This window comes from Macrobrachium nipponense, chromosome 3 (genome assembly GCF_015104395.2).
Source record: "Macrobrachium nipponense isolate FS-2020 chromosome 3, ASM1510439v2, whole genome shotgun sequence".
In the NCBI taxonomy this organism is placed as follows: Eukaryota; Metazoa; Arthropoda; class Malacostraca; order Decapoda; family Palaemonidae; genus Macrobrachium; species Macrobrachium nipponense.
The window spans coordinates 118,362,696-118,383,619 of record NC_087202.1 but is presented as its reverse complement, the minus strand read 5'-3'; the positions used below and the strand labels follow the sequence as shown (position 1 = coordinate 118,383,619).

The 20,924-nt window shown below is 34.7% G+C and overlaps 1 protein-coding gene across 2 annotated transcripts in view; it reads right to left on the bottom strand.

Annotated features, from left to right (window-relative positions):
• LOC135222001 (solute carrier organic anion transporter family member 74D-like) overlaps positions 1-20,924 on the bottom strand; it is a 137,682-nt gene that overhangs the window by 56,155 nt on the left and 60,603 nt on the right. Inside the window, exon 2 of one of the 2 annotated variants that reach the window (XM_064260110.1) lies at positions 18,149-18,411. The exons of the other annotated variant lie outside the window; for it this stretch is intronic. Coding sequence (XP_064116180.1) covers positions 18,149-18,411 — 263 coding nt within the window. The remainder of the gene's footprint in view (positions 1-18,148; positions 18,412-20,924) is intronic. 2 annotated transcript variants of the gene reach the window in all.

Below are 20,924 nucleotides of genomic sequence, written 5' to 3'. Positions count from 1 at the left end.
CATGAACCTTGGCACAAATGCTAATTTTAACATCCTCTTTTGAAAAATCTGGGTGTTCAAGCAAAATTTCAATATGGCCGCCACTTCTCAAGGTGGCCACTAATTGTGTCAATTTCTGACACTTTGAGTAAATCATTGCAGAAATAAATAAATCAATCATTATTCAGATAATGTCATTTTGGGTAGAAGAGTTTATTAAAGATATCACCAGAGCTCCTTCTGTTATATTTACCATTATGATAGAGATGGCATACAAAATGGCGGCCATGAAACATTTTGCTTGATAACTCTCCAACTAAGACCAGGTATTCACGAACAGGTTTGCCTGTCGGTCTCCCTGGCAGTTCATCGAAACTAACGTTAAAACGTACGTGTGGAAGACAGTTTGTGAGCGGAGTCAGTCCACTTACCAGAACTGATGAACTGATGGAATTACCTAAAGTTCTTTCGAATGACTGACAGGTGTGGACAGGTAACCAACAATTTTATGACAGTTCGCCCCTGGACTTTGCCTGGGAAGGATGTCAGCCGCTCGGGCCAGAATATGAATAAGCTATGTACAGGTCTAATTTATGTTATTGTTAGACCATGCGGTGCTATTTGTCAACCATTGTGAGTCCAAATCTTATGATAAAAAAAGAATATTTCCATGCGATAGACAATTTGGTATAGGCCTAAACCACTGTCCTGCCTTTTTATGAAAGGTGTTACTACTGAAAGTAGGCTTCATGGTCTATTTCATAAATAACTGAACCAACCCCCAGGTCTAATTTAACCTTATTTATTAATATTGTATGAGAATAGACATCTCTCTTTGGCAGGAATTCACTCTCAAATTTACATGTCAGTACACCCAGAGTCAAAGTATATAGGGTCTGCTCAACTCGGCAGTGGGGGCGGAGCTAATACTGTGACGTCACAAGAGTAACACTTCCCGTGCATCTCCATTGAATTACTTAAAGAAGCTTTAGTTTTTATACATTTAATCCATATCGCATTGTGTTTTTGATAAAATCTTGATGAAATCTCTAAAGAGGTCACATGCTTGATGTTTTTAATACCCATTCAAAGTATATAGGGTCTGCTCAACTCGGCAGTGGGGGCGGAGCTAATACTGTGACGTCACAAGAGTAACACTTCCTGCTTCTCCATTGAATTACTTAAAGAACCCTTAGTTTTTATACATTTAATCCATATCGCATGGTGTTTTTCATAAAATCTTGATAAAATCTGTAGAGAGGTCAAATGTTTGATTTTTTTCAATACCCATTCTCTCATTTAGTCACCAAGCCTTGTTTTATTGCACATAAAATATACCAGTTTGAACACACATAGCTACTTCAGCTTTCTTCATATATTTATTCTTTACTTATTTATTTACTTAACTATATACTGGTTTGCTGTATTCTCTTCAAGTCCATTTTTTAAAACATGACAACTCTCTCTCTCTCTTCTTTCAGGTAGTAATATTATCAAATTTTAAATAATTCTTAAGAAATGTATTTAGTTCTGTCACTGTGTTCATACCTCACTTTGAAAAGCAACTTTTTTGTTATGCTAAAGGTTGAGAATGAATAGATTAATTAATATTTTCCAAATCCTTCTTAAAGAATACTTATTGTTATGCAATAAATACAAAGAAAATGTGGATACAGGCAGTGTAAAATATGGCAGTTGCATTTGCACGACTTGACCACAAAAAAGAAAACAATATCAAAAGTATAAGAATTACATCATATACGATACAAGGTATCAAAGGAATAAATGATGAAGAAAATGATACAGGGAACACATATCCAGCAAATTTCTCATTAGCACTTCATATCACATAAATATACTTCCGAACACATAAGTTTACATATAAAGCAAACTGTATACATATAGGTATTAATTATGCATGCCTCAAACGATTATAATATTTTCGGAAAAAGTACAAAAAGGTATTCGTCAGTCTGCCTGGATGTATCTGATGACGTTTCACAAGGGGCGGGGCTAGATTTCAGATCTCCCAGGAACGCTTAAATTTTTGTAATTTTTGCGTGCATAGATAATTTTTTCTGTGCGCGATTATGGATTTGAAAATAATTGTAATTGTAATGTGTCTTATACCAATTGAAAGGGCATTCTTTGTACTTTTACATGGTATATGGCAAAACGTAATAAGATGAAAAATTATGTAAGAAAATGTGGTAAATATTTACACAAAATTTTAAAATTTTGGTCCGTCTTTGACCTAGAATTCCTCGAAAATTTCTGAGAACACCTTTCAATTTTATTTATGCATTATATAGAAAATCTTATCAGCTTTCTAATCCATCTTCCAGTTTCTTTCTATCATCATTCCTTAGTCAGATACGCAACGAAACGTGAATGTATGTAGGTTGACGGATGAAGTAATTGCACATGTTTGTGTGCGTAGATAATTTTTTCTGTGTGCGCTTGTGGGATTGAAAGTAATCGTAATTGTAATGTGCCATATATCATTTGGAAGAGCATTCTTTGTACTTTAACGTAGCATACGGCAACATGCAATAAGAGGACAATTTATATAAAAAACGCCATCGCAAATATAATCATATGAAAATGTTATCGTAAATATAGTTTCATAAAGATATGGTCCTTTTGTAACTGATGACGTTTCACAAGGGGCGGGGATAGGTTTTAGTACCGCCTCGTGAGCAGACCCGGTATATTTTGACTCTGAGTACACCCAAGGTCCTTTAAATATACTCGGAGAGGTCGGCTCATCAGCGAGCGAAAATACATTCCCTCTGCGCATGACGTCACACTACGAACAGTCTCCCCTGACAGCACTGACTCTGACACAATGAAAGAATACCTTTCCAAGTAAATACTTCTTAAGGTAAAGGCATTTTTTATTTTGTTTTACTTAAAGTACAGATTTTCCTTATGGTAGACCATACATCAAAGTTTCATAATAATCTGATGCTTCTAAACAAAAACTCATAGGGTATAGAGGTACCTTTCAAGGGAACACAAATACTGTAATGTACTGACTGTCACTTATCCCTAACCAAAGAGGTATGGATTAACGTAGAGAAAGTTGTCTTTGGTACTAAATCCTACACAACGAGTTAAGGATTAACATAGAGAAAGTTGTATTGGTACAATGAACTCTCATTTTAATCCTAACAGATTAACAGAACAAAGATGACAGTTTCATGGTGATGGAATTGAGATATGCATGAGTTTTGTTTCTCACCGAGCCAGGTGTGGACCCTGAGGGAAAAACTAAGTTGTTGTTTTCATGGTTTTTCTTACTGTACTCCTGCAAGTCCTCTGTTTCTTTTTACTCATGTCGATAATGTTGTTGAGGTACCGCATTCTAAAAAATACTGAGATTTTGGCAAAAAATTCCACAACCTCGTCAGGAACACCAGTGACAGCAGATTTCATTTCAGCAGCCATTGTTTTTATGCATTCCGTTCCTGGTCTAAGACCATAGCCATGAATTGCTGTAAAAATTTATCTACAAATTTTTAGTTTAGAAAAAAAAGTCGTCTGATGGTGCATAGAGTTTTCCTTCTCTATATAATGGACCCATGTCTCTGACGTCTTGCTGTTAACAATGTACCCTATATTTGGATATTTAAAGGAAAACTATATTTAAAGGACCTTGAGTACACCCACGACCGTTCAACGGATGAGCGTCCACACGCAAAGAGTAGAACTGCTTCAGTCGGACAGTGAAACTACAGGTCATTGCCTTCATTTCTCGTTTAACCTTCGTCGTGGCAACACTATATAGCAGTGATGGACACTTAGCTGGCTGATAAGGAGTTGGAGCTACATAGACTAACTGCTGCGGCAATTCATTCCAAAATAGTTAAGGAGAAAAAAGGCGTAAAAGAGTATGGTCTAAATATTGCCTATTAAAGAGAGATGTCTATTCTCATACAATATTAATGAATAAGGTTAAATTAGTCTTATGGGTTGCCTCAGCTGTTTATGAAGCCCACTGGTCTAGGACTATAACAAATTGTATTTATCACATGGAAATAGTTTTATTTATAATATATATGATTTGCACTCACAGCAGTCTATAACTAGCGCCGTATAGTCTAACAGCGATATGAATTAGGCCTATACATTGTCTATTTTTATTCTGGTCCAAGCGGCTGACATCCTTCCCCGGCGAAATCTAGAGGTGAACTGTCATTAAATCATTGATTACCCATCCACACGTGCGATCACCTGTCAGTCGGTCGAAAGAACTTTAGGTAATTCCATCAGTTCATCAGTTCTGGTAAGTGGACTGACTCCGCCCACAAACTGTTGTCCATACATACGTTTTAACGTGTTTCAATGAACTGACAGGCTGACTGACAAGTAAACCTGTGTGTGAATACCCGGCCTTAAATATGAAATATTTAGACCATACTCTGTTGCGCCATTTTCCCTCTCACATTTTTAAGTGAATTGCCGTAGCAACAGCTAATCTATGTAGCTCCAACTCCTTATCACCCAGTGGAGTTTCCATCCTTGCAGTGGCGTACTAAATGGGGGGGGAGGGGGGGGGCGGTCCGGCCCGCGGTGACAGCTTGATTGGGGGTGTCATAAAGGCTCATAGAATATATCCAATTCCTCCGTTTGAAGTTTCCAAGTATTATTATTATTATTATTATTATTATTATTATTATTATTATTATTATTATTATTCAGTGATTTTCTGAGGCAGACATCGCTCGTTTTCTTTTTATCAAAATTGATCAATGTCTAAAATTATCAGGTATGTTCATATTGAAGGTGATTCTGTTGAAGTGAGGGAGTCCTTTTTGAGGTTCATTCCTGTTGCCGGAAAAACATCAAGTGATCTTACAAAGGATATACTAAGTAGTTTAGAGAATGATGGACTAGACATTAGACTTTGCCGTAGTCAAGGAGATGATAGTGCTGCAGCTATGGCTGGTATTCATGGTGGAGTGCAGAATAAAATAAAAGAATTAAATCCAAAGGCTTTGTTTGTGCCATGTGCTAATCATTCCTTAAACCTTTGTGGAATGCACTCTTTTGGAACAGTAGAGACTTTATTGTTTCTTTGCACTTTCAACGCACAGATGGGAAGAACTGAAATAAATTATGGACCTGACAATTAAAAAAACTCTCTCAGACTAGATGGAGTGCACATTATGTCGCTGTAAAGCCACTCAAAAAACAATTTGAAAAGCTGATTACAGCCTTGGAGGCATTGACAGACCAAAAGAAAAATGTAGATACATGAGGATCAGCTGAAAGTTTACTAAAAGCAGTGCGTGATTTTTCAATTTTGTTATTTTTCTCATTCTGGTGTGATATATTGGAAGATATATTTGCAAACAGACGGAATAAGCTTGGAGAAATGCTGTGTAAAGATCAAAGGTTTGAAATTGTTCCTTAGAAGTCAGCGCAATGAAATTGTGAGAAAGCAATTGTATATGCAAGTCACGTATGTGAAGAAGTGGGGATATCCATGGAAAGACGAGGAAGAATAAAAAAAAGAAAGCCTGGAGAGCTTGCTAGGAATAGTGGACTGACATTGCACGAGGAAATGAGGAGATCAATGTATGAATGTATAGATAAGTTTAGTCAAGAACTGCATGTTCGATCAGAGGCCATGGATAATGTGCTGTCAACATTTGTAGCCATTCAGCCACACACATTGCTCTCTGTGAATAAAGAACAACTTCGGGAAAGTACCTCAAGCATGTCTAAGATTTTTAATCAAATTCCAGAAGAGGAGGTCAAAGTGGAAATTATGCGACTCGGAAGACACCTTGAGACCGACAAAATCACGACTGAAGAAGCAAACACTTGGACGAACGATCTTACAGTTTCTCAAGTTCAAATGGGGCTTTGGAGAATCCTTGCCAAATTTATCTCTGTGCATGAGACTTTTTTTTTAACAATTTGTGTATCAGTAGCATATGCGAAAGAAGTTTCTCTAAGCTAAAGCTTATAAAGAATTATCTTCGATCAATAATGTGTCAAACAAGATTGAACAGTCTTGCTATAATTTCTATAGAAAATGAGTATGTAAAGAATATTAATTTTGATGATGTAATCGACAAGTTTGGTGATGCTAAGGCACTTAGAATGAAAGTGTAAAATTTTTCTAATTTAGTAAATCAGAAGGAGAATATTTTGCTTCATTTAAAGATGCTTTCTTTTACATTGATATCTTCTCTGTTGCAAAACAAAATTTGTTTTAGTTACGATTATGGTTTTATCTAGCCTACAATATCATGTATTACAAGTGACTAAGAATGAAATGTCAATGTACTATTATAGTTGAAGTATTACAAGATATCAACAACAACAAAAGCTATATATTCATTCCCTATCAAAATTCTGAAGTTATTGGGCTTTGTGGGGAGGGGGGTGCAAAGGAATATTAGCCTGGAATAACCCGCCCCGGGTGCCAAAGACTCTAGGAACGCCTCTGCATCCCTGCCATATAGTTGTTGCCACGAAGAAGGCTAGGCGAGAAATGAGGACAATCAATGACCTCTAGTTGACTGTCCGACTGACAGTTCTACTTTTAAGCTCGCCACTAACGTTCAATTATACCTGCACAGTTATAACTGTATAGTTGTACTGAGTAGGTAAATCTTCGCCACTAACGATACAGGCTTTTTCCTCAGTCCTCCGCAGCAGTCACGGCGTCAACACACGGTTCTCTGGGTGTAACTGACTTGCTGACATCATAAAAAAAAACTCAAGTAAGATGTCCAGTGAAAGTATGTTTGATCAAAAAGAATTAAATACTCCTAAGCGGATTTGTTAAGAGTTTGAATTTGACCCCCAAGGACTTTCATAATGTTTATTGAATGTTTTATGAATGAAGGAAGAGTTCCATGGAAAGCTGATTAAGTTCGTAATCGTTTGGCTTCGTTCCAGAGTTGACACATATAGGCCTAATATTTTTTTTTCTATTTCATTAGAAGGGTTAATACTGATTTGTTTTCGTTCAAAGATTGACTTTCTTATGACGTGTTACAATGAATGAAAATCCTTAATTTCTACTGTCTTCCTGTATTTCATTAGTGTGCTGATTAGTCTAATTTCATTTCAAAGCGAACTTCCGTGAGATTTAAGCAATGAAAAACCATACATAGTCCAATATTGTTTGATTTTGTTTCGTCTGAAAGTAGAATATCATTTTGTTCTCATTTTAAAAACGAATTACATACATGATGCATAATCATGAATGGACGCAATAGGCCTATTCTTGTTTTACATTATTTTGTCATAATAAATATTTATTCTCATAGAAAAACTGTCTTGCATATGGTTTATAGCCATGAATAAACATACATAGGCTTAACCAGTTCGATAGCCTTTGGATTTTACTTGCCAAACAAAGTCTCATTCATATAGAAGGTTTTAATGAAATCTACATGAAACCTGAGAATAATGCTACCACTTTCAGCCTTCATTATACAATATTATTTTTCCCGTGGAAAAAATGGCAAAATATTCATATATAACTTTCAAATTTTTTACTTTATGAGTGATGAGGTCCCTGGACACAAAGTAAAAAAGATCAAAGGTAAGCTAATCAAACCTCCCCCTCCAACACTCGTAATAATGGCACCCATAACCAGTATTCTGCAAGAATTCTAGCAATTAGCTTAATCACAGCTAGGCTAGACTAGCCGAGTAAGACGAATCTTTTAACCTAAAATTCTTTTAGGCAAAGAACTTTAGAAGTGACTCAAATTATCCAGTTCCTCGTAACTCATAACCTCTTCTGGTACCATCTATGTGCATGTTAGGCATTATTCATTGAGTAATCCACTGGTTAATCGGAACCCCACTGAATATCAGTGCCAAGTGCCACCCTTATCATTGGGGAACTCATACTGCCATTTAGAGTCGTCTCCGAGGCACTCTCCCATTTACCAGTGGCGCCTTCTGCAGCCAACTTCCTTATTTTTGCATACACTTGGCCTGTTAAAATGTTATTTTGGTTTCCCACACAAAAAAGGAAATCAGTGAATATGCCTATGTGAATAAGATACCTTTAAATCTAATGTATTCTTTACATACTGAATAAAGGGGAAAAAATGCATGCATCACTGAAACCTCCTTCTCCATCAATGGTATTCACTGGTCTCCAATAAAGAAAAGAAAAGCAAGCCTAATGGAATCTCTCCTCCATCAATGATAGGCCAATTCATTACAAACAGATCAAAGATTTAAAATGTATAATAAAAAAATCTCTCCTTTTCCATCAAAAGTATCATCAAACACCACTCAACGGAAAAAAAATCATTTCTAATATTTCATAATTAAAAGACTAGCAATCCAGTTGCCCAATGCAATTCCTCAACCCCCATCCCAAACTCCTCACTCCGACATGTCCCGTTTAATGATAACGCTATTTTAAAAAATCACCTTACCGACATAGCCTTAAAACGCATATGCTTATAGAACATTTTCTGCTCACAATGAATTTTTCTTTCATTTCCCAAAATACTAAAATATTTGCATAACTCGCGTTACAACCCTGTATGTGTGTATATGTATATTGTATATATATATATATATATATATATAATATATATATATTATATATAATATATATATATATATATATAATTATATATATATTTATATATATATATATATTTATATTATTATTTTTTTTTTTTTTTATTTTTTTTACGCCTATACAGTGATGTGTGTGTTTTATGTCCAAATTTTCAAGTTTTTTTGACACTCACTTTTGGTTGTGTACATATTTCTAGGAGAAGAAAATGTTTAAGTAAGAGGGTTCCAGAATTACTTTTAGGCAGTTCATAAACCAAGTGTAACTAGACTCGGCCCAAGTACTCTGTGTAAGCAAGGAGAAAACACCAGACTGGAAAGACATTTGGCGAGGGTTTCTGAATGTGTTAAGAACTAGTTTTCGAAAAACAAGTCACCATTATTTTAGATTATATTAGAAAACCTTACACACTAAATATATATATATATATATATATATATATATATAATATATATATATATATATATATATATACATTCATACATATATACATATAAAAGTGTTACATATAATTATATGGAATGTGTGTTATTCCATATATAAAAACTAAAAACTATGATTAATTAAAACCCGTGACCCAAGGGGTCAACCGGTGTGCTTGCAGGAGTGTAATCGGACCAGATAAGATAATGTAGGCTAAGCCTTGATGTGTTGTATCAGTCAGCATCCTGGTTTGCATTTGCCTGTGGTAATCAAATCCATTGTTGTGTAAACAGGTCACAGTGCTTTCGTTTGGGAACATGTTGACCTATAACCCACAGACGTCTACGTGACCTCCTCTCATATGTTCGTCTGTCTGTATGTTAGTATGCTGAGCTAAGCTTTGCTCTCCTATGATTTTGTAAATGCATTGTAACTCAGAACTCTACTTCCTCTCCTAGAATCAAGTTGTCTTAACCGCCTTCTTACCTCTACTCAAGAGATGTAGTTTCGCAAATATATTGTTAAGTTTATCATCATGAGTTTGAAACATCTTCGCCTTTATACCCAAAGAAGATACTGACTTAGGAATTATCGTCGCAATCTCCGACGAGGATGGGAAGTATACAAACAGATAATTGCGTATAACATCGCAGGTCTTAATAACCCACAGGGCACCTTGTATACAAAGGCTCAGCCCTACACATATGTGTGTGTGTTTGATTTTAATTCATGCAAAATTAAAAGCGTGATGATTATACGAACAAAGTTATAGCCATGAAGGAAAATTGAAACACTGGAGATGCTAAGTACTTTCTTCTTATTACCAAGATATGGTCCCAGCAACTAAAGATATACAGAGACAGACCCTATATATGGTAGGTATATGTCATATGGGGATACAGAAAGGTTTGGAGGTTATAGAACGGTCAACGGATTAACAAAAAAATCTACTTAATAGCAATCCTCTTTATTCATCTTTCAATTACTTCTTGAACATGTTTTTTTTACCGGGTCAAAAGAAAAAAACCCTCGACTTCCATTAAAATGATTCACCCAGGTTAAATGAATCAAAACAGATTCTAACAAGTTCCCGGAAATAGTTTCATTACAACGTGACAATATTTGGAATTTTTCATTTAAATGTAAAAATAGAGCATTATTAGTTGACCTAGTCTTAGAGAGTATTTGTGTTGTTTTAATCTGATGTTAAATTCTTTACTGGTCTGACCTAAGTAAAATGAATCATAATCCATGCATGGAATTTTGTATACAACATTGCTATCTTTGCGGGGCGCGATTTTTTATAAGCATGTTTTTCTATTATTATTTGAGAAGGATACATTTATGGACCCAGCCAGTGGGCTGACAAGCCAGTCATTTGGCTGCCAGTCTCAAGCATAGATAAATGGGGAAAGTTACTGCCTGTTCAAGCCAAATGGCAAAACTTAAATAATGAATCTCAAGTCGATGATGGAATGCAATAGGGCTAGGGCGTACCCCGTAAGCGACGCTGCAGTATTCCCTGACAGCAGTGAGAAATATGCAAAGGGTACCGCAGAAGTCACGACTGCGGCTAAAGAAGTTAGTGAGGAGAGAGGATTGGAAAAAGAAAGGGACAATGAGAATTGGAAATTGGAATGTAGGTAGCTCACAGGAAAAGGAAGAGAGTTGGTTGATGTCATGCAGAGAAAGAAAATTACGATCCTGTGTATACATGAGACTTAATGGAAGGGAATAAGTGAAAAAAAAGCTGGGAGAAGGATATAAAGTTTATTACGCAGGAAAAGATACAAGGAGAAATGGGGTAGGAATTATTCTCCATCCAGATTTGCAGGAAAATGTCACAGAGGTCCAGCGTATCAGTGACAGGCTCACGGGCTTAAAGTTTGTGAAAGATAAGTGAATGTGACATATAATCTCGGTATATGCCCCTCAGCAAGGGTGTAGTGAGGAGAAGAAAGAGGATTTCAGAGGGAAATTAGAAGAATATATCGAAAGAGTTCCAAGAAGTGAACTAGTACTAGTGTTATCAGACATGGATGCCCATGTAGGTGAGAGTTCTGATGGTTTTGAAGGAATACGCAGAGGAAGAGGTTTTGGAAGAAGAAACCAAGAAGGTGACATATTATATGAATTAGCAAAAGCTATGAATCTGGTAGCCTTGTATACACAGTTTGAGAGGAGAAGTCTTCTGGTAACTTACAAAAGTGGACAAAACGAGACAAATTGACTATGTTTTTGGTTAGGAAGGAAGACAAGAAAATCATTATGGATTGTAAGGTTATTCCAAATGAATCTGTTGCAGCTTAGCATAAACTGGTAGTGGCAGACTTTAGGTTGAAGGCAATAACGAAAAGAAAAGCCCTAACTAGGAACAGAGGATTAACACTTGGGAGCTGAAGGAGGAGAAGGCAAGAGAGTTCAGAAGTAAATAGGAGAGAGCCAAAGGAGAGAGGTCTGTAAGTGGAATGTCAGAATCAGAGGAGGAGGTATGGGGTGATACGAAAGAGATTGTGGTACCAGCACCAGCAGAGTTTTGTGGGACTACAATTGTTAAGCAGCAACAAGGAAAAGAAACCTGCTGGTGGAATCAAGAGGTTCAAACAGCTGTGAAGGACAAGAGTATAGCCAGAAGATTGCAAAGGGGGAATGATATGAGAAGATGGAAACACCTGAGGAAGAAAAGGTAATCTAGAGAATCGCAGAAGCAAGAAGAAAAGACAGGAAGGATATAGGAGAGGTGGCAATTATTAGATATGAAACTGGAAAAATCTTATCTGAGGAAGAGGAAGTCAAGATAAGATGTAGAGACTAATTTTCACAACTATTAAATAATGAGAATGAGTGGGAAGAACTCAAAAATGTTCCTCCAGTAGAAGGACCAATGCAAACATCAGAGAGGGTGAAGTTGAGAATGCTATTAAGAAAGGAAAAGTAAATAAAGCTACAGGAAAGTCAGAAGTAAAAATAGAAATGATTAAAGCATTGGAAAATCTAGGCAAAGAGTGGGTGCACATACTATTGGAAAAGATCTGGGATGCAGAGGAAATGCAAGGGACTGGAACGATAGATGGATGATTAAAATGTATAAACAAAAAGGAGACATGTTAAACTGTGGGAAATACAAAGTAATATAGTTTAGGGGCATGTATTCAAGATACTAGAAAAAAAGAATAGTCGTAGGAAGGTTGAGAGAGTTGACAGATATACATGAGCAGCAATTTGGGTTTATGAAAGGAAATGCACAGTGGACGCTATTTTAATAGTAAAACAAGTCCAAGAAAAGTATCTAGAAAGAAACAGGAAAGTTTACGTGTTTTGAGGATCTTGAAAAGTCATATGAAAGGGTACCAAGAAGTGTAGTCTATTCGTGTTTGAGAAAGAGAGGAGTACCAGAGAAGTTGGTAACGTTAGTGAAGATGATGTATGAAAGGGCAAGGGACCACTGTACAGAAAAAGATATGGGGAGACTGAGGCATTCCCTGTGAAGGGATCAGCTCTGAGTCCATTCTTGTTCCTGGTCGTTATAGACACACTGACATCTGAAGGACTGTGGGAACTGATGCTTGCTGATGATTTAGTTATTATAGCAGACACAGAAGAAGAAGAACTGCATGAAAGGTTTTAGCATGGAAAGGGGCCCTAGAAGGGAAAGGATTGAAAGTGAACATTGGAAAGACAGAGCTAATGATTAGTAGTAGAGAAGGACATGAAGAGATAAACATTCAAATGGAAGATGGTACAGTGCTAAAGCAGAACAGTGAGTTTGATTTCATGGGATCAATAATAAAAGAGGAGGGAGGTACTGAGACAGCAGTGAGACAGAGTGAAAGTAACTGGAGATGTTTTAGACAAGAAAATGCCATTAAAGCTCAAAATGAAGATTTATAAGACAGTTATCATGCATGTACTGTTATATGGGGCAGAAACTTGGGCACTTGAGAGGAAAGACTATTGGAAAGAACCAAGATGAGGACGGTGTGATGGATTGCTGTAATAGGAGAAGAGTCAAGATATAAGAAGAATGCTTGCAGAGAGAGGCCGACCAGCTACTGAAAGGTAAGAGTTGCCACTTGTGTAGTTTTGATAGGGGTAATAAATGCAATGTAAAGCAGAACGTTAGAGAAGCTCGTCTGAGATACCATGGCCATGTAATAAGAAGAGAGGAGGTGGAACCAATCAAGAGAGCTAAGAATATGCCAGTGATAGGGGAGGAGAAGTGTGGCCCGTCAGCGGATTAGATGGATGGATGTGGTGGGGAGGGATATGGGTGAGGTGGGACTGGGGGAAGAAGATGCAAGGAATCGAAATAGATAGAAAAAGTTGACTCGAGTAGGATTAATAAGGTCGAAAGAAGAAGAATGTGAAGGATACATTATTAATAAACAATTTTTTAAAATGTTAGAAAGCTTCAAATCCAATGAAATGTGGTAAACAAAGGGTGTTTGAGGACACTTCTTTTTTTCTTTCCGATTTTCCATAGGTCTTAATGGCTTTATTGTAACAAATATCCATACTATAGGTTGGCTAGAATAGATTTCTTCCTATTTTTTCTGACGTTTTTGAATCCTTGATCTAAAAAGTTAGGAGTGACTATTTGCAAGGCTCGAAGAATCATTGATTAAAAAACTGACATTTTGATATTCATATGATGTCTTGAATAATAGTGTACATGTGTTAAATTATTTGTCTTTTTCCTATAGATACTAAATTTACAAATTAGAGGTTCCTGTTTAATTTAAATGTCCAAAAAAGGTGAAAATCGTCTTTTTCTAATTCAAGTGTAAATTTGATAGAAGGGACTTTGATCATTCAGTTGAGCCAATATATTATTTACATCCAAACCTTTGGGTATGATGACTAAAATATCATCAAAATATCGGTACAATGATACAGGAAAATGGAAAATCTTGGGGATGTACAGGCGTTCAGAAATGTCAGCATATAAATTTGAAAGAACAGGCGAAAGTGGGCTTCCCATTGCCATAACAAAAGTTTGTTTAATAAATTTACAATCGCATATGTGTAACCTTATTAATTCTATGGCCTGGCTAAATGATAGTGACAAATCAAGTTTATGTAATTCATCGTTAAGGTTAATAAGTTTTACTGTACGTTCCTTATTCACTAAAGATGAATTACATAAACTTGATTTGCCAATATCAGTTAGCCAGGTCATTAGAATGAATAAGGTTTTGCATATGTAGCTGTAAATTTACTTTAAACGGTGAATATAATATGTTAAACAAACTTTTAGTATAGCAATGGGAAACCTACTTTCGCCCGTTCTTTCGAATCTATATATGAAATTATTTGAACGTCTGTAACATCCCCGATTTTCCATTTTCCTGTAACATGATGATCTTTTAGCCATGATACCCAAAGATTTGGATGTAAATAATATAATGGCTCAACTAAATTATATATATAGCCCCTTCTATCAAATTAACACTTGAGTTAGAGAAAGACGATTGTGCACCTTTATTGGGGGAGGGGGTATTTATATAAAACGGGAACTTTTTAGTTGTAAATTTAGAATTTATAAGAAATAGGCAAATAATTTGTCACATGTACACTATCATTCAGGACATCATAATAAATATCAAAAGGCCAGTTATTCCATCAAAGTTTCTTCGACCCTTGAGAATAGTCAGTCCTGACTTTTTCGATCAAGAATTAGACAGCATCAGAAAAATAGGAAGAGACCTATTCTAGCCAACCTATATTATGGATATGTGTTACAATAAAGCTATTACGACTTTCTATGGAAAATCGGAAAAAAAATAAGTGTCCTCAAACACCCTTTGTTTACCACATTTTATTGGATTTGAAGCTTTAAATCCTTTTTTATAACTGTTTAATGCAAATATATCATTCACATATAATAATAATAACATAAAAAAAAACATACTTATACGAAATCACACATCCGCCACCCGCCCCCCCCCCCTAAAAAAAAAAAAAAGATAGGAATGGTTTATACACAATTCCATGTATGGATTGTGATTTATTTTACTAAGGTCGGACCAACAAAGAATTGAACACCAGATTAAAGACCACAAATACTCTCTAAGAACAGGTTATTCTAATAATGCTCTATTTTTACATTTAAGTGAAAAGTCCCACAGAATATCCTGGACTCAAAGCCTTGGTCTGTTCACGCGCAGGTAGGCGGAGATACCCTACGTAACGCGGCGAGTGGGTATAGAAAGACGTAGAAGGGTATGTTTATATACCAAAAGATTTTAATGTTAATAACGGGTTTTACCCAACATTTTTGCAAAAGTGTGATTAAGCAAAATACAATGGTTTTAATTGTTTTTAGAGATATGGAAGACCAATAAAAGATTCGTTTCATTCATAGAATATTGAACTTTGCCATAACATCATCAAGAATATAATTAAAAAACTTATAGGTGAAAAAGAAAATTCATGAGAGAGGTTATTATTTCATAACCAATGATAAATGATAAAGAGTTGTACATTGCAATTATATTTATGCATCACATAAATTTTTTGAGAAATCTTATTTCCATTCATATATGTTGTTAGTTTAGACAATTTGCGTTTAACGTCTAGTGGTACACATCTGCAAATATTATGATTTCACCTACTAGAGTACGTTTGCATCGCCATAATACTTTTTGGAAGAGCCTCTCCATAATTTTTTATTTAAAAAAATCGCAAGTCGGTTGCACCAATTTTTCTTTTTCCCTGGAAACTTAATAAATTAATCCTGGTATTGTCACCAATCTTTACAATGGTACTTGAAAACTGGTGATATTTATAGTTGCATACTGTGTCATAAGGGTTTCATTCCGATAAAAGTCTGCATTAGCGCTGAACTTAGCTAGAGACTGAACTCCGCTAGAGACAATATATATATATATATTTATATATTCTATATATATATATATACATATATATATATATATACATATATATATATATATATACATATATATATATATATATATATATATATATATAGTATATATATATATAACTCCTATTTAATTATGTTAATAATCTCTCTAAGTCAATGACTGTCAAATTAGGAAGTGCTCGAAATAATGGTTGCAACTTCAAAATAGTGTTTAATGGGCCTTTTATCTTCATATATATTATATATATATATATATATATATATATATATATATATATATATATCATATATATATATATATATATATATATATATATATATATATATATATATATATATATATATGTATTATATATATATATATTAATATATATATGTATGTATATAATATATATATATATATTAATAATATGTATATATATATATATATATATATATATATATATTATATATATATATATTGTTATATATATATATATATATATATATATATATATATATATATATATATATAACATATATGTGTATATACTATATATATATATATATATATATATATATATATATATATATATATATATATATATATATATATATATATATATATATATAAGTTTTTATTATGCATTCCCTAATTATTACCTTTTTATACTATATGGCTTATTTTCGAATTTCTCTATTTCGAAATAAATTAAGCTAAATGTATAAAAAAAAAAATAATATAGATAACAAAACGAAATATCATCCCTATGTCACGTAGCCAGAGAGAGAGAGAGAGAGAGAGAGAGAGAGAGAGAGAGAGAGAGAGAGAGAGAGAGAGAGAGAGAGAGAGAGATTTCGGACAACACCGTTCCTGAACATCGCATACGAGTGAGAATCAACAGAATCCACGGAAAGTATGAAGGCTAGCACTATAACCGTAGCACAAACACAAATGCACACGCATGCACAACATAAGACCAACGCACAAAATTACTGTGGTCGGGATTCAGCCACCTAATCTATCAAATTTCTCCATGAAATCATGCCTGACAAGAGAAAACTTCGCTTGCAATGCTAGACTAAAAAAATCAATCAACCCTCCATTAAAGGGAATATATAATTATGTAATGACCATTATTGATGAAACACAGCAAATCCCACACCCACATTTTTCGTTCCGCTTAAGTGCAATCTAAAGACCCTTATATCTAATGTTTCCGTTAAAAAATCTTATGTGCTAAACACACATATGCCTGCCTGCTCATCTCATCTTTAATATAATAAAAACGAACAAAATATAAATAAAACAAAATACTACTTTCCACAAGGATAGAAAGTCGATCTCCCAGCAAATTTTGCAAACAAATTAGTAAATAAACAAATGCATAACATTACCAGGTTTCTACATTCTTGACTAAATATATTTTGCAGCTTAAGTGTTGCACTGCTAAAGCTTACAACAAACAAACGGAGAACAATAGATTTCTATTCTGTATGGGATTCTTATAATATTAACAATTTCAAAATAACTTTTAGAATACTGTTAATTCTTGACCTGACTGATAAGACAAATAGCCCTCCGTTCGCAGCGAGACGTGATGCGCTAACTTGGTCGAAATTTGTGTCACTTTTGAACAGACTTTCTCTTTCTAGACCTTGCTTAAAGCCAAATATTGTCACGTTATAACGAAAAGTATTTCCAGGAACTTGTTAGAATCTGTTTTGATTCAGTTAACCTGGGAGAATCATTTGAAAGTAAGTCAAGGATTGTTTACGTTTGACCCGATAATAAAACATTTGTTGAAGTAGGATTTGAAAGCTGAATAAAGAGGATTACCAATATGTTTCCCCTTAAGACTTATACCCACCATATACATATACTGATCCCTGTCTCTGTAAATCTTTAGTTGCTATGACCATGGCTTGTTAATAAGACGAAAGTACTTAGCATTTTTTCTTCAAGGCTGTTGCTCTGTTCATATATATATATATATATATATATATATATATATATATTATCTATATATAATATGTATGTATGTATGTTATGTATGTATGTATGTATGTAGTATGATGTATTGTGTAGTATGTTGTATTTTTGTATATATGTATATGTATATGTATGTGTGTATATATATATATATATACTATATATATTATATAATATATATATATATATATGTGTGTGTGTGTACAATAGGTGGTGGATAATGGTTGTGTGTTTGAGTGTGTACAACTCAAATCTGAAGAAAATCTACATCTACATTTTCCTTTACTAATATATCTAATTTGACAATTTCACTCACATTGTGTCTTCAATGGGTCCTAAGATTTCTTCTTCCATTCCACAGGAGAGAAACTCCTCTTCACATGTCTCTTCCGACGGGGCATTTGTTGCCTGCTCGTGCCTGGCCGCAGGGCTTTGGATGATCATCTGAAGATGATGAGGCTGTCCATGATCATCGTCAGGTTTGAAATTCGCTCTGCATTCTTCGCGCTGTTCTTCTTCTTCGTCTTCTTCTTCCTCTGCCTGGCACGTTAACTCGACGTTGTCATCAACGGGAGTCATCTGAAAATGGGAAAGATCAGCTTATCTTTACTATTTTCTTTTCTTTCTCTTCTTATTAGGCCTATGCTAGTTAAGATTAAAAAATCTTAATCAAGAAACTCTTGGGTAGATTGACGAAATGATGAAACGTATCTCTTAATCTCTTAATAACAGCAACGTGAGCTTCCTACACCTATTTGCGTGTGCAATACTATTTTTTCAGTTGCTTCCACACCAATGACACTTTATTCCACTTTATCATTAATTCTGATCTCCACTGCGTAAAGCACATTAGTCTTTCCACTTTCTATGGAATATGTTTGCATACTAAACACATGTACCCACTGTGCAGGCACTACCCTTAAAGTTCCAAGTGCCAAAGCTTCAGCATATCTGAATCATACTGACGTTCATGCATGCATATTCCTTTATATTTATTTTGACTTGTCTACTTCGCTGTATTTTTCTCTGCCTTCATGTACGGGCTTTGTTCTCTTGCATCCTATCCTCTCTTGCAATTGAATGGCTCCCTAGCCTTGCAATGAAGTTTGCACCCTGTGTCATAAAATAAAAGTAAACAACAATGTGAAGCAAACACAGCTAGATAACTGTCGCAAAACGTTTGGCTTACTACCATAAGTACTTCATCCGGCAAGAGCAGTTGACTGGACGGACCCAACGCCACCCTTCCATTCACTTTATCGTAACCAATAGAAGAAATAGACTTTATTGTCAAATATTTACTTCGGGGGTTTTTAACTAGTGGTTTGCAGGATAATTCTCAGGGGGTCCTATATGGATGACAAAAAATGTACTTATGTCTACTGACAGAGGGAGAGAGTCTTCTGACCTTAGAGAATAGCTGCATAATAATAAGCCAGTTGATTAAATCAGTTCTCTGTTTGATAAATCATTGCTTAAATATCAGTTAATTATAATGCAACGCCATTTTATATTTCTTTGGTCCTGATTGACAACCATTCTATATCAAATGTCAGATCAATGTAAATAATGGTAGAGGTGTTCTCCTTAATAAGGACAGATTCATGTACACAGTTTAACTTTGAATATAACAAATTTAAGGAAACATTCCATTAGGAATTTACCAGACGTATCAATATCCGAGACAGCCAGAGCCACAATGACTCCATTTACCTTTGTAAAACATCCACATCCAACCACACACCATCTTTGTTTACTCAAACGCAAATAAATAGCAATTTTATTAACTTATGTCTTACTATATCCGCTTACTTTCAGGGGTCAGAGTTACTTATTCCTGCTCACACCAGACACCTAAGCTTGTTTTAGGTCAGTTTCTGGAAGGATTTTTTTCATTTTGCTAACAAGATCGGGATCCTACGAGTAACTCCCTTTTTATCTCTGAAGGCATTCTCCTTTACATCTCTTCCATTTCCTATCCTCAGACCATCACCAAGACTGAGATTCTTCGCCAGTGGCTTAGAAATAAAGTCGAAACCAGTCAGGACCTACAACCCGTCTCTTATTTTTCACTTGTGATAATGTATGATACACGAATCACGTGCTAAAGTGATTATAAGCATATATACTCATGTATATATATATATATATATATATATATATATATATATATATATATATATATATATATATTATATATATATATATATATATATATATATATATATATATATATATATATATATATATATATAAAATCAACACAAAATCACGTGTGGAACAGAGATAAATTTTTGATTCACATAAGGATCGAATCCAAGGTCTATCAACTGAAAGACGAGACCGCCGCTAACTGCCTTGTATTTCAGCGAGTTTTCCCCAGCTTCCCGACTCAGCAGTGACCCAATTAACAGCATTTCAATCGAATTTCCCTGCACAGGTAAAGCCTTAGGTACAGTGGTACTTTGGTTCCAGCTTCTTTTATGACTTATATGGCCTGGCTGACAGCGGTCTCGTCTTTCAATTAAAACACCTGGAGTCGATCATAATGTGAGTCAGAAATTTATATATATATATATATATATATATATATATATATATATATATATATATATCATATATATATATATACATATATATATATATATATATATATATATACTATATATACACACACACACACATATATATATATATATATATAGATATATATATATATATAGTATGTGTCTGTGTATTAGAGTCTGAAATGAAATAAACTAAATAGCCTAATAAGCACATAAGGGCATACAGAAAATTACCGATAAAGTCATAGAGAAAAAGAGAAGGGCCGATAACGAACAGGATGATCCCAGACTCCAACCAACCTTCGCACAAATACAGCACAAGGCAAAAATTGCGGTCAGAGCTTTTAGCGAGTTAATCAATAGAGGTCAGAAGTTAACCGAAATAAATAATAGAAATTTCCACCTCACCCAGAGACCTTTTGAGCCTCGTCACGTTAACTCAATAACAGCCATCAAACAAGTGTACAGGAAAGGCGAACGTGAAACATTAATGAAAAAAGAGAGCCCATAAGGACCAAAAGTGAG